The sequence below is a fragment of the Rhopilema esculentum genome, chromosome 20 (assembly GCF_057945365.1).
Source record: "Rhopilema esculentum isolate cy_ngs chromosome 20, ASM5794536v1, whole genome shotgun sequence".
Classification (NCBI taxonomy): Eukaryota; Metazoa; Cnidaria; class Scyphozoa; order Rhizostomeae; family Rhizostomatidae; genus Rhopilema; species Rhopilema esculentum.
In genome coordinates, this window is record NC_142834.1 from 9774438 (window position 1) to 9786656 (window position 12219).

Below are 12219 nucleotides of genomic sequence, written 5' to 3' on the forward strand. Positions count from 1 at the left end.
CTGCATGTGAAAGGAGTTGACAGGTTTTAGATTCGTAAAGAATTTCTCCTGAACAGGACTTCGCAGCTAGGGTGCATACCAGCTTTGAGCAAGCAAGCCAGCTGCATTTGCTGCAGTATATAATATGCACTGTTCGGGTTGCTGATCCTGCAAATTAAGTTTCCAAACATTCTGGTAACTCCTTGCAACATTGAATCATAATGGTGTTCTTTTTTACGGTGTCTAGAAAAGAGGATGTTGCGAATTACTACACAGTTGGCAAGGAGGTTGGACGGTGAGGAAATTTTTCAGTAATATTTCGACTTTGTCGTTACTTCAATGGTATTAACGGAGCAGTACTTAATTTGTTTTGCATGGAATAATGCAAGCCATTTGTGCGACCTGTCGATGCTTTGTTTTTTATCAAGGCTGTTTGAATTGCTAATATTATCGATAGCCCTTGGCCTATTTTGTAAAGGTATTGAGCCCTGGACATGTTTGCTAGAAAACCACGCGGAGAAAGATGAGAAGATCCAAAAATTGTATTTCATCCAAACGCATCTCCTATTTCATCCTTTAGAATTTCGGCTTTATTTCTGATTTTGCTGAATTTATAAATCTTTGTGAAATCTCATGCTGAGGTATTCCACTTTGAACTATTTTTGGCAGCCCAATGAAGGATTTTCCGAAGTCAAATTAGCACCAAATCATTGACGTCAAGAAATTCCTCTGCCTTTGTTTAATTTAACGTCCGCCAGGTACAAAGTCTAGCTTAATAGAACTCCAGCTAAAGCTCTTTCTCCTATGTATAATATGAGAAGGATTTCATGTAGTTGTTTTAATTCAAAACGTCAAGTTATTATGATTTTGACAATTAAAATACTAACTTTTATCATCCGCGGTTTGTAGCAGCATATGATGAACTAAAAACTTATCTTTCAGTTGATCTTGATTTGTTCAGGGACAATTAAGAAATTTGCGTGTTTTCTTATGCAACATAATTTTTCTAATTATGAACATTTTTTATGCCATAGAGGAGCAACTTCAGTCGTTAAGGAGGTTATGCAAAAGGGCACAAAGCAAAGGTTTGCAATGAAAGTTATTGAGAAGAATGTGAGTCATTTATAAATTCTAGTTAGAGGTTATATTTACCATGACTTTTGCACCTGACTCAGAAAGCAGCAACTTCAATGTAAAAAAGTTTTCAGCTTTGTTTATTGTAGGCACCTGTTTCAATAGGTCTCTTAAAACTGTAGAATTGTATTTTGATCATAAGCATCGTATTTCAGTAATGCCAGTGCCTGCAGAACAAAATGTTATACCTATTGCTAAAGCCAAACAGTATAAGTTAAAACCATGCTTATGAATTATATATTTGCAATATAATTCTTTTTGCAGAGAACTCATGGTATTTTATGATTACTTTATTCACTCATTTTAAGTGCCCCTGCTGATTACTATCATGATTATGTTTTTGTTACTTTAAAGCAAGTATGCATATAAATATATTTTTCTTCTGCCAGTATGTTTAGATATAGTTCCATTTTGTATTGTTACTTTGTTTTATGGTCTTTGTGTGGTTCATCCTTATTGTTTACCTCTGTACTCTGTAAACTGGTAAATTTTAGAAAGGTCTGGCTCTAAAATAGTAAATAAGGCCCAGAATATTTCCTTGGGACTGTTGCTTGCTTTTCAAAATGTCAGTAGTTCTTTAACAAAAGATCTAGCAGGCAAGGTTAAAACTGCAGACCAGACCCCTTTATCAATCTACTCTATAGCTTTGGAGCACACTATACATTATAAAGTTTTTTAGGAACTGTCATCTGAGAGTATGTCTGTAAAAATAATTAAAGAAAGTAATTAATAACATATGATGGATGTTGAAAATTGATTTTGATCTAAACAACCAAGCTCTTAACATGTTCTTTTGTAAAATTTCCTTGCAAACATACAAACAAATGCAAATATTTAAAGGCATGTCTCGATCAACATGTAGGTACATGGAACATTTATTTTATGGGAGTAGTAGGAATAGTTTGAAATAGTTAAAATCTATTGTTGAAATGTAGGACAAGCAGTGAAGGTTGTGAAAAGTTATAAAATGCAGTATCAACTGTAAAGTATAGGACATTAACAACCCATACTTCAGTGCAAGGTGTACTTGCAACCAAACAGAAATGACTTGAAGGCATAGCAGACAAACACGTTTCCTTTCATGTTGAAAAGTTTGTATAACACTGTTGATAGTATGTGGCCTTACTGTATAAGACATCAGGTGATTGTAAAGGGCACAACAAGAATCTTTCTTATATGGATTTTAAGGATTTTCTACCATAGAATTCAATTTTGGTCTTTTGAGAAAATTTATGCTGAATAATTCTTTTGAGAAAATTTATGCTGAATGATTCAACAACATTAAGAGCTTCTTCCATTTTGTCTTTGCTTCAAGTTATAAACAGCTGAAAGTACAGATATAAATAACTCACAGAGACTTGGGTGGCCTGTAAGAAAGGCCTTCTTCTTGTATGCAATAGTGATACTTTTATTTCTTAATGCTATTTTCATTGAATTTGATTTCCTCAGTTGTGGAAGTCTACATTTATCCTAAACTTGACAAAATTACTTATTCTAAAAATTGGATTTGAGGTTTTTGTGTTCAAGGTGTTGATGGTTATTTGGATTATGAGTAATACCCCAAACAAGATTTGACTGAGATATAAGATAATTTCTGTTGTTTTCATGTAAAGCGCCCCAGATTGTAGTAAAAGGCTGCTCTGGTGATTGAAAGATATAATTAGCATTCTTTGATGATTTCAGTTAACAAAATGCAAGTCAACATCACTTGGCTTTTGGAATGTTTGTGGCATTAGATATATTTTAACTCTATATATTTATTAGCCTGGTCTTCTTACAGCAAAAGCAAACTCTTTGACATTGCTTGTAATCAGTTTGAATGGCATGATTGTTCTGTTGATTGTTCATGAGCTTTTGTTGTGTTGGAGGTTATCCTGGTATACAAAGTCACAGTAATGAGGTCCATGGTATAACCTTATCCAAGGTAGTACTTTCAGTGGTGCTTTTGTGACATTTAAGTCCAAGCTTGTTCTTGAGGTCACGAAAGATCACAAAAGTAATCTATATATTGTAAATGCAGGTCAAACTCAGTGAGCATAAACTTGTAAGCCACAAGAGGGAGTGGCTACCTAGGTACCATTTTGTTTTCCTTTTAAATGAAATTTTGTAACAGTGTGCTCCAAAATTGTTTATCATGGCTTTTGGGTTCTCTAGGTATTTAGCTTGTAAACTTTCATTCATAAACTGTGTTTGGATATAAGTTTACAGCTACTATGTCTAGCCAATGTGTTGAAACCAAAATCAATTTCCCTTATTATGCAGTTACCAGAGTACGGGATTCTGCAGCTATTCAAATCTGCAGCATTGACAAGCTTTTGTAACTTGGGTGTTGAATCTTTTTAATAAACTCTTCCAAATCGACAACTTAGCTTATTAGCAGGCCTAAGTGACGTATACAATTTTTTTTCTTGGTATATGTTTTTCCGCTCCTTTTTCGAAAGTGTTGGTGTTATGGCGATAACAAAGAATTAAACCTCAAAAGCTCGCCCTGCTTTTGGGAAATGTAACCCATTCCTTTGCCATTCATCTTCATATTGACTAGATTCTGCAGCAATACTCGTGTAAATTGGTGTAACGGATGCTAAACGCGTGATATGGATCTTGCCTGAATATCATTGCTTTATTAAAGCAAAACTGCCTGAATGGAACCTGAAAGGCAATAAATTTTTTCGATATGGGGGCCTGCAGCCGCCCCAGCCCCTATGTCTCATGTGCCTATGCTTGGGTACCAATTTCAGTTAATGATACAGTCTTTAGAGCAGCCATTCTTAGACTCCGGCCCGCGGGCCAACTCCGAGCCTGCAGCAAGTTTTTATCCGGCCCGCCGAGCGCTCTATCTTCAAAAATATATTTTTGGCTTACACTTTGAAAATTTTGAATTCGATTTAGTTTTGTTTTTGGACTGCTCTGATATTTTCTTTTTCTCTGCAGTAGATGATAATGTGCGTCCCGTTGACCAGTAATTGGTCCGAATAGGAGTATGAAAATAAAAAATGCTTTATTCAATCATTTAAGCGTTTTATAGCAAAATGTTTTTCTGCTTTCATTGAATTACATAGGTCGTTGATAAACTCACCATGACCTCACCCCACACCTTCCTCAACTTTCTGAGATCCCAGGCCCAAGGCCATCTTTAGTTCATGAAGTTCATACTTATTAGCGTATGTGTATGAGGCAGCGTGTGTGAACTAGGGTACTGGCTAATGCATTATTGCCAAACTGTGTTTATTTGTTTTTTCTCTCAATCTTATTTTGGTTTTCTCCCGTCAAATTCTATTTTAGATGCAGTTTCTGGCCATCCCTAGATTCTTACAATCTAAAGCTTTTCTTGCCGCCAACCATGGTGGCGGCCTTTTTTGATACAAACCCAATCATTAAATTTTGGCCCCACTTTGAAATATGCTGCGCCGTCCTTGGATCGAACTTCAAGTGAATTAAGTCGACCTAACGAATATTAATGGCGCAACCTTAAAAAGGACAACTGTCTTTATATTCAACCCGGTCAAAGAAACGCATGCTGCAAACTTTTGTGTGAATCATTTTGTTGGCTTTATATACACTGTTACAGCTTGAAGCTTTAAGTCCCCCTCCCCCAAAAAGTTATCCCTGGCCTTGGGCGTGTAAATCCGTCGGGCATTGCACATCGAGCCAACCCCACTAACATCAAGACAGCATCATGTTCCTAAATGTTATCATCGTCCTCTCTTTTTTCTCTCCTCTCATCCACCGTTCCAAAACTTATCTGATGAAAATAAATGCACTACATAGATTTGATGCATATAGAATCTAGCAAGAAATAATAGGCCTGCCTATCTTATCTCTAAATTAGCCTGGTAAGTATGAGATCCGAACTTCATTTTGTGCAATGTAAAAGTCGAAAACTCCCGGAGAAAATCCACATGTTTTTTGGCCCGGCACTCAAAACAATTACGAACCCCTGCTACAGAGGTTTGTCTACGGAATTAACGTTATTTTTTCAGATACTGCATGCGCAAAGAACGTCTTCAAATTTTATACTTGCCTTTCGATTAAAGTAATGTCTCATAAACTACGTAGAGGATTGGTTTATGACATCATTTTACACTGGAATAAATATCTGGTTTGATCCCTTTTAGCTTTTGAATAACTGATGGATTTTCGAAGGTGTGTTTCTGCTTCAGTTGGCTAGTTTGCTGGGCTTTGGAAAAACGAGCTTCTAAATCAGCAAAATCAGCGAGCTTCTAAATTCAGCTAGCCGCTTAGAAATGATGAAGTGACAATTAGTTATTATAAAGCACAACTCCAAAAAGGTTTTATATTTAGGGTGGGTAGCCAAATATTGAAAAGCTTCGCAAGCACGCGTGCCAGTGATCACACGTGAATTAATCCAAAGGCTGCATTCTTATTGGATTCCAAGCAGAAGCTACTTAAAAGTCGTCCTTTGCTCGTCTGCATTATTGTTATTCTCTGATTCCACTGTCGTCCTTTTGTTTTTTGTCACCTGCTAAACATTATACAGAAATCTTCCACAAAAAGTAATTACTTGTAGGTCATTGTTTGCCATTTTTGGTCTCCTAAAGACTTTGTTTATTCAGAGTTTAGATGTTGGTAAATTACCAAACACAGTCCTAAACCGCTGATTAAGAAATGACAAACACGGTTATTAGTCTAATGGCCGTCTCTCTTACTCAAAATCACATAGAGATGGGGTTCGAATTGCATTTTATTTGCTATACACTGTTTATGTTTTAAAATATTTATATGTCATAACACATGTTGATCTTCAAATCGATTCTGCTGAAAAAGCAGGAATGTAAGCCCTTTGAAAATATGACACAACTGTATACATTCAGCTTTTTTTTAAGTAACAAGGACGACGTTAAGTACTCCATTGACTATGACGTTTGATCGAAATGGCATTTTTTGTTTTATTATGTTTTTCATCTTGGTTTTTGCCAGGAAATTATTACTTTTAACGCCGGATTGAACTCAAGGCTTTATTGACCAAGCTTTCTTTGAAAATGACTTTTTAAAAGGCAGGGCCAAATCAAAGCTGCATTTCTGTCATAGTTTATTATCCTTCAAAACATGTTAAACTAAAGGAATCTAGAATTGGCTATTGTTTAGCTAATTTATGCTGCGTCACAAACAACTCTTCGGCAATTCTTCTCAATAAACTAAGTTTCCGATCAACATCAATTGGTTCCTTTCTTGTGTAATGCCGTTGTTTTCGTTTTTCTGAAAGATGAATAGGTTTACAGATATTATGTCTATTCTGAAGGAGACTGGTGTTTTGAAATGACACCCCTTGTTACCAGTAAACGGACAACTGACATGGGTTAAGAATTAAGTTTGTGCTGAAGTCTTCTTTTTTATTATTTATGGTGCATGGTACAAATATAGGACCCTTTTTTCACTAAATTCTTAGTCAGTTCATGAAGGTATTGACTGATGGCTAGTGGCGTAACAGAAGCATTTCGGCCCTAAGGAAAGACACTAAGACGGACTGCAAGAAAGTCCTACCCAACGCTGTAGAGCACGTCAAAGACAATAGCAAAATGTAGTTATAAGAGCTTTTTCTTGTTTACTAGGGAGAGTTTAAGTTATAAAAAATGTCAGTTGAAAAAATTTGAATTTTTTTGAGAATGAGGTAAACAGGAGTGAAGATTAAAAAGCATGGATTTAAAAAAACTGGAGTTCCTTTTTGGTTGTTGGAAAAGGTGCCCTAAACTGCGTCACGCCACAGCTGATGGCCCGTTAAGACTCTTACTTTGTTTTTGGGCACATAAGGCTATACTCTTTAAGAGATCTATTAGATTGTTTCACCTGTAACCTTGTAAAGCAAACGTAAAACATCTCAATTTTGTACCATATTTAATTTTACTGTATAGTTGGCATTTTCCTAAATCATGTCACTCTTATTACTTTCTAAGATTTCTTATGTTTTATGTACCTGTTCTCATTTTTTGTAGTTACTTGATGTACAAATGATAACTGCTTAAAAGTCTATTCATACCAACTTTTTAATTTGCAGGATATCATGACATATCTAACCACATAGTTATGAATTGCAATATCGTACCTACATATAAATGACGTCATAGGCCACATTTTCTGTTTAAAAGGATCTAGCGCCGGTTTATATCTCATCAAACTTTGATATTTCGCGTATCATTCCAAATTACTCAAAACCATTATTACACGGATCGAGATCATTTGAGTATCAGAGTCATATAATTTGTAATTTGGCCCTAGTTTCAAAATCTTTACTTTTTGACAAAATTTTAATATGAAAATATTTTATATGTGTGCTACTATAGGATTACTAAATAGATTAATAAACAGAGCAGACCATAATAGAGCTTTTTACTCGGTACTACGTGGAGGCTCATTATATAATTTCTAACTTTATAGCTTCGTATCTAAGTTATTGAAATTGAGTAGCCATGTAAAGTCAAGAAATGCCAAATTCTGAAGAAGGCCATTGTAAAAATGAGAAGTGTATTTCAATGAACAATTTAATACCTTGCTAAAGATAAACCTAATTTTTTAACATGTGTACAGTCCCTCTTTTGGCATATGTCCGCAGTCCATGACATGATGTTTTCATGTATGGGGCCTTTTTTCTTGATTGTGATGTCAAACTACCAATGTACAATATTCCTTTGAAAAGCTCTTCGGATTCGACCTGATATACTTAAATAGCATGTTAATTTTTTATTTTATTTTGCAGGTAGATAAGAAAATCATTAGAACAGAGATTGGAATTCTGCTTCGATTAAACCATCCTAATGTGGTGAGAAGTTTTAAAACAATTTGTTACTAAATGATCTTTTTGTCTGATGTTGAGCCTCTCTTACGGACACTTCTATACAACGGGAACCTCTCAACAACGGACAGATATTTTGGATCCAAATTGTTAAAACGCTCTTAAAGACTCATTGCTAACAATGAGCCATTGCGCTACGCAAGCATCCCAAAATGCATTTTTAGACAGCCTGAAATCAATTTTGGTTAATTCGTTGAAGTTTACTGCCATTATTTGGATCGTCGCCACGCTCGCAAAGGCCCATTGTTAGCTATGAGTCTTTAAAAAACCTCTATACAACGGACACCTCTATACAACTGACACTTCTCAACAAAGGACAGACATTCGGGTTCCAAATGGTTAAAACGGTTTTAAAAAATCTCTATACAACGGACACTTCTCAACAACAGACAGATATTCAGGTTCCAAATTGTTAAAACGCTCTTGAAGAAACCTCTATACAACGGACACCTCTATGCAACTCCACTGTATTGGTTTTAAATATGAAGTTAACATGCTATGTTGATTCATATCTTTTCCATATCATGCAAAGACTACTGCTGAAAAGCCAGTAGACATTTTCTAAATAGTGGAAACTCCAGGGACACAAATGCTAAAGAGGCGAATGAATGCAACAATATGTTGAAACCAAACAACTATATATGCCTAAAAGTTGAAGTAACGGTCTTTGCTATAAGTTAATGGAATGATTAGCACATTGTTTGAGACGCAATTCCCGCAACTACCCCATAGTTTCTGCGGCTATCTAAATAAATTTCTTCAGGTCTCCCTATATTTTTACCAGATATTTATCAACCAGACCTGTAAAATCTATTAAATTTTGTAGAAAAAATACTCTGTTAAAAAACCATTCGTATTTCTAAACTTGTTGATCTTCTATTGATTTTTGTTTCTCTAGTTTTTTGCCTCATCATCTGAAACACCCAATTAACGAAAACTTGTTTTTATTTTATTTTACGAAGGTCTCTAAAAATCAATAATTTACAATAGTATGTGAATAATCTAGGTTGATTTTTTTGACCTGACTTCATATTAAATTGTTTAGGCAAGAATGATTATCCAATATATCATTTTGCTGCAATTTTAAAATGAGGGTACAATATTGCCACATGCTGGCTTGATTAAGAAATGCAATTATTATTTTTTTAACGAGCTTTTGCAACTGTTAACTTCATCAATATTTTGTCACGTTATTGCCTTTATAATGACATTCATTACTTCTTTGTTTTGTTTTTATAAGATTAAACTCAAAGAGATTTTTGAGTCAGAAAAACAGCTATTTCTGATCCTGGAGCTTGTTACTGGTGGCGAATTATTTGACAGGTTAGAATTTACTTTAATTCTGAATCGTGACATAACAATCTTGTTTTTGTTATTCACAATTCTTTATTAGCAATTATTTAGTGCTAAATTTCTTTATTGATTGGCAAGGCTATTGATATATTCAGTGTTTTAACTACAGCTATTCAAACAGGTGATGATTACAACTGTGAGTTCATCAAAATTTTGATCTTTCCTGCAACCCCTTCCACCATTCTACTCTTTTAAAATCATCATCGGTTTTTGTATGCATCTGCTGTTCCGCCCATCCAGAACTTTGTACTTGACAAATTATTCATAAAGTTTTCGGATGATAGAGAATGGCTCCTACGCTCATCAGAAACTGACCTCAGGATACCGTTTCTAGAAAAGATAAATAACCAAAAAGACCTTTGTTATCGTGATGCAAAACTCTGGAATAGTCTCGAAAGAGAAGCCAAATCGACCCCCTCACTGAAAATTTTTAAAAACCAACTTTAGGCGAGAATATAGCTTTAATTCAAATTTTTCTCACCTTTTATTATTTCATTTTATACTATACCATGTTGTAAAGTAAGAATTTTACTCTATATTGTTTTTAATTCAATGCTTTCGTTTGATTGTTTTTTTTTATATACTAAACTCAGTTATTATATACACAACCTGTAAAAATTTTTAAAATGTGATAAAAGTGAAATGTTAACTTCCTTATATATTACTTAATGTATGTGCTAATTATTAGAGAGGTTCTTAAGCTTCCCAATAGATAAATAACACCGTTAGTGCCTCGCCTATAAAACCCTTTCTTCACAGCTGATTAGACATTTTACCACTTATTTTCCTAACTCTCATTTTAATGTGAGATTACTGTTGAATTTTTCCCTAAGAATTGGGTTTACATTCTTTTTTACTTATTCTTGTTTCGGGCTCTGTTTGGGGGATAAGTTTAAGAATGGACGTCTCTTTCTTGATCTTTTGCTTGTTAATGATTGGTGACTACAAGAGCAAGTTGTTTGTTTTCGCTGCATTTGTTGCTCGTCGCAGTACTTACTCACATTGTTACGCCTAGCAAATATTTGCTGTATAGATTGATATACAAACACTGCTATCTCGGAAACGTTGTCAAGCTTGTTTAGATCATTTTGTACAGAGATTTAACCAGCGTAATATTATTGTATATTTTAATTGCCAGAATTGTTGAAAGGCAATATTACAATGAAAAGGACGCAGCAGACGCCGTTCGACAGATTTGCGAAGCTGTTTCGGTAATTTTTACCTAAATTGTGAAAAAATGACTTTGTCTCTGTATATTTATAAGATGCTTTCTACCTCGTTGTACAAACTTTGATTTTGTTAGTCCTGCTTAACATAATTTGGAATAAGAAGCTCAGTTCAAGTTAAATCTGCATATATTGAATGACACTGCCAAGTGGCATACACCTAACGTTTTCTGCAAATTTAAAAATTTTAAAATAAATTTGCTCAAATCATGTATGAGGTGCCATGTGAAAAATATAAACTCTAACTGTGTTACGGATTAGATGCTTTTGGAATAGCAAAAATGCAATTGGTTTTTCTTCAAACCTCATTTGCAGAAATGTCTAAAAAAATGGCTTTATCTTACAAACTTTAATGTATACTTTTAAGCTTCATTTTCTTTCAAAATATTAGCTCGATTCGTTCTTTTCTTTCGCAGTATCTCCATGACAACGAAATAGTGCATCGTGATTTGAAGGTTAGTTCTTGTGTTGTCTGTCTTTAGAAGTCGGTTCTGCACCTCGTTTCCATTAATCTATTTACGAGGCTAACCTTTTCGTTGGTCTTGTGATACTACCAAATAGTGCGTCAGAATTGAACTTTTCCTTTTGTCACTGTGGGCATAGAATGACTTACCATCTCGTGCTAAGATTTTCATTGTTTTTGTCATTTTTATTATATATTGTGGCGTGGAAAAGGCATAGTTTGTTTCCATCTAATCTCTGTTTTTTACAGTTGATCAAAATAAAATGCAAAACTTTGAAAATCAAAATTTCTTTTTTTGCAATTATTATGACAATATTTTTGTATTTTAGCCTGAGAACCTTTTATATGGAAGCCCCGCTGAAGACGCACCTCTGAAGATAGCTGATTTTGGACTGTCAAAGATCTTAACCAATAATTCTACCATGCAGACTGTCTGTGGTACACCAGGATACTGTGGTACGTTTAATTCCATTCGCATTCTACCTCCACTGAGTTTAGCAGTCTGATATTACGTTAACAGCTCAGCTCCCCCTTGTCTGTATAAACTAAACTTTTCATCCGAAAATAAATTCACGCTTTTATTTTTACAGAAGTTTTTGATTATTATCTACCCTGTAATTTCCTGGGCTCTTGTTATTCTTTTTCACTGGGCATCTCGTTTTCGCTAGATCGCACGTCAATTTTGTTCCCCTTATTGTCTCTTTGACTGAACTGTCAGTTTATGATAGACTTTCATTTTTCAATTATGTGAATTTTCGGAAAACTTTGTATCGTAAGTTTCCTATTAAACTTTGAAGATTTCTTTGTTTCATGGAAATGTTAAAATATAAGTAAAAAAGTACCTTATCTTATAATATAAAAGTTATCTTATCTTATGTTGTCTTTGTCTGTCGCGCAACTCTTTTCTTAGCTATAAATTGCTCTACTATCTTCTTGCTGTATTTTTTGAAGCCCTCTTAAATTCCTTGATTGTTTCCAACTAAAACTTAGTTCAACAAATAAGGAAAGTAATTTAGAGATAACTTTGAAAAGACCTGGGTGTTAAGTAGAGGATTTTATAAACATAGTCAAAATCTTTCGAATTGTTTGCCTTCAACTGGAAGCCTGAATGTAGATATGGGCTTAGCAATGGGTTCTTGGCCCTGGATTTGCTAAACAAATAGGTATTAAGTGCGTCAAATAGTTGACTGCAAATGATTTTAAGAGCATTTTCCTTTATCCTCAAATCTCTTAATCTGGCTGCTTTTAATGCCTTG

At 34.6% G+C, this 12219-nt stretch overlaps 1 protein-coding gene across 1 annotated transcript in view; it reads left to right on the forward strand.

Annotated features, from left to right (window-relative positions):
• Positions 1-12219, forward strand: part of LOC135687060 (calcium/calmodulin-dependent protein kinase type IV) — a 15670-nt gene continuing 3451 nt past the window's right edge. The window contains exons 1-7 of the mRNA XM_065203507.2: positions 1-274; positions 1014-1092; positions 7826-7888; positions 9162-9244; positions 10413-10485; positions 10917-10955; positions 11293-11419. Of these exons, the coding sequence (XP_065059579.1) occupies positions 201-274; positions 1014-1092; positions 7826-7888; positions 9162-9244; positions 10413-10485; positions 10917-10955; positions 11293-11419 (538 nt within the window). The 5' untranslated portion in view covers positions 1-200. The remainder of the gene's footprint in view (positions 275-1013; positions 1093-7825; positions 7889-9161; positions 9245-10412; positions 10486-10916; positions 10956-11292; positions 11420-12219) is intronic.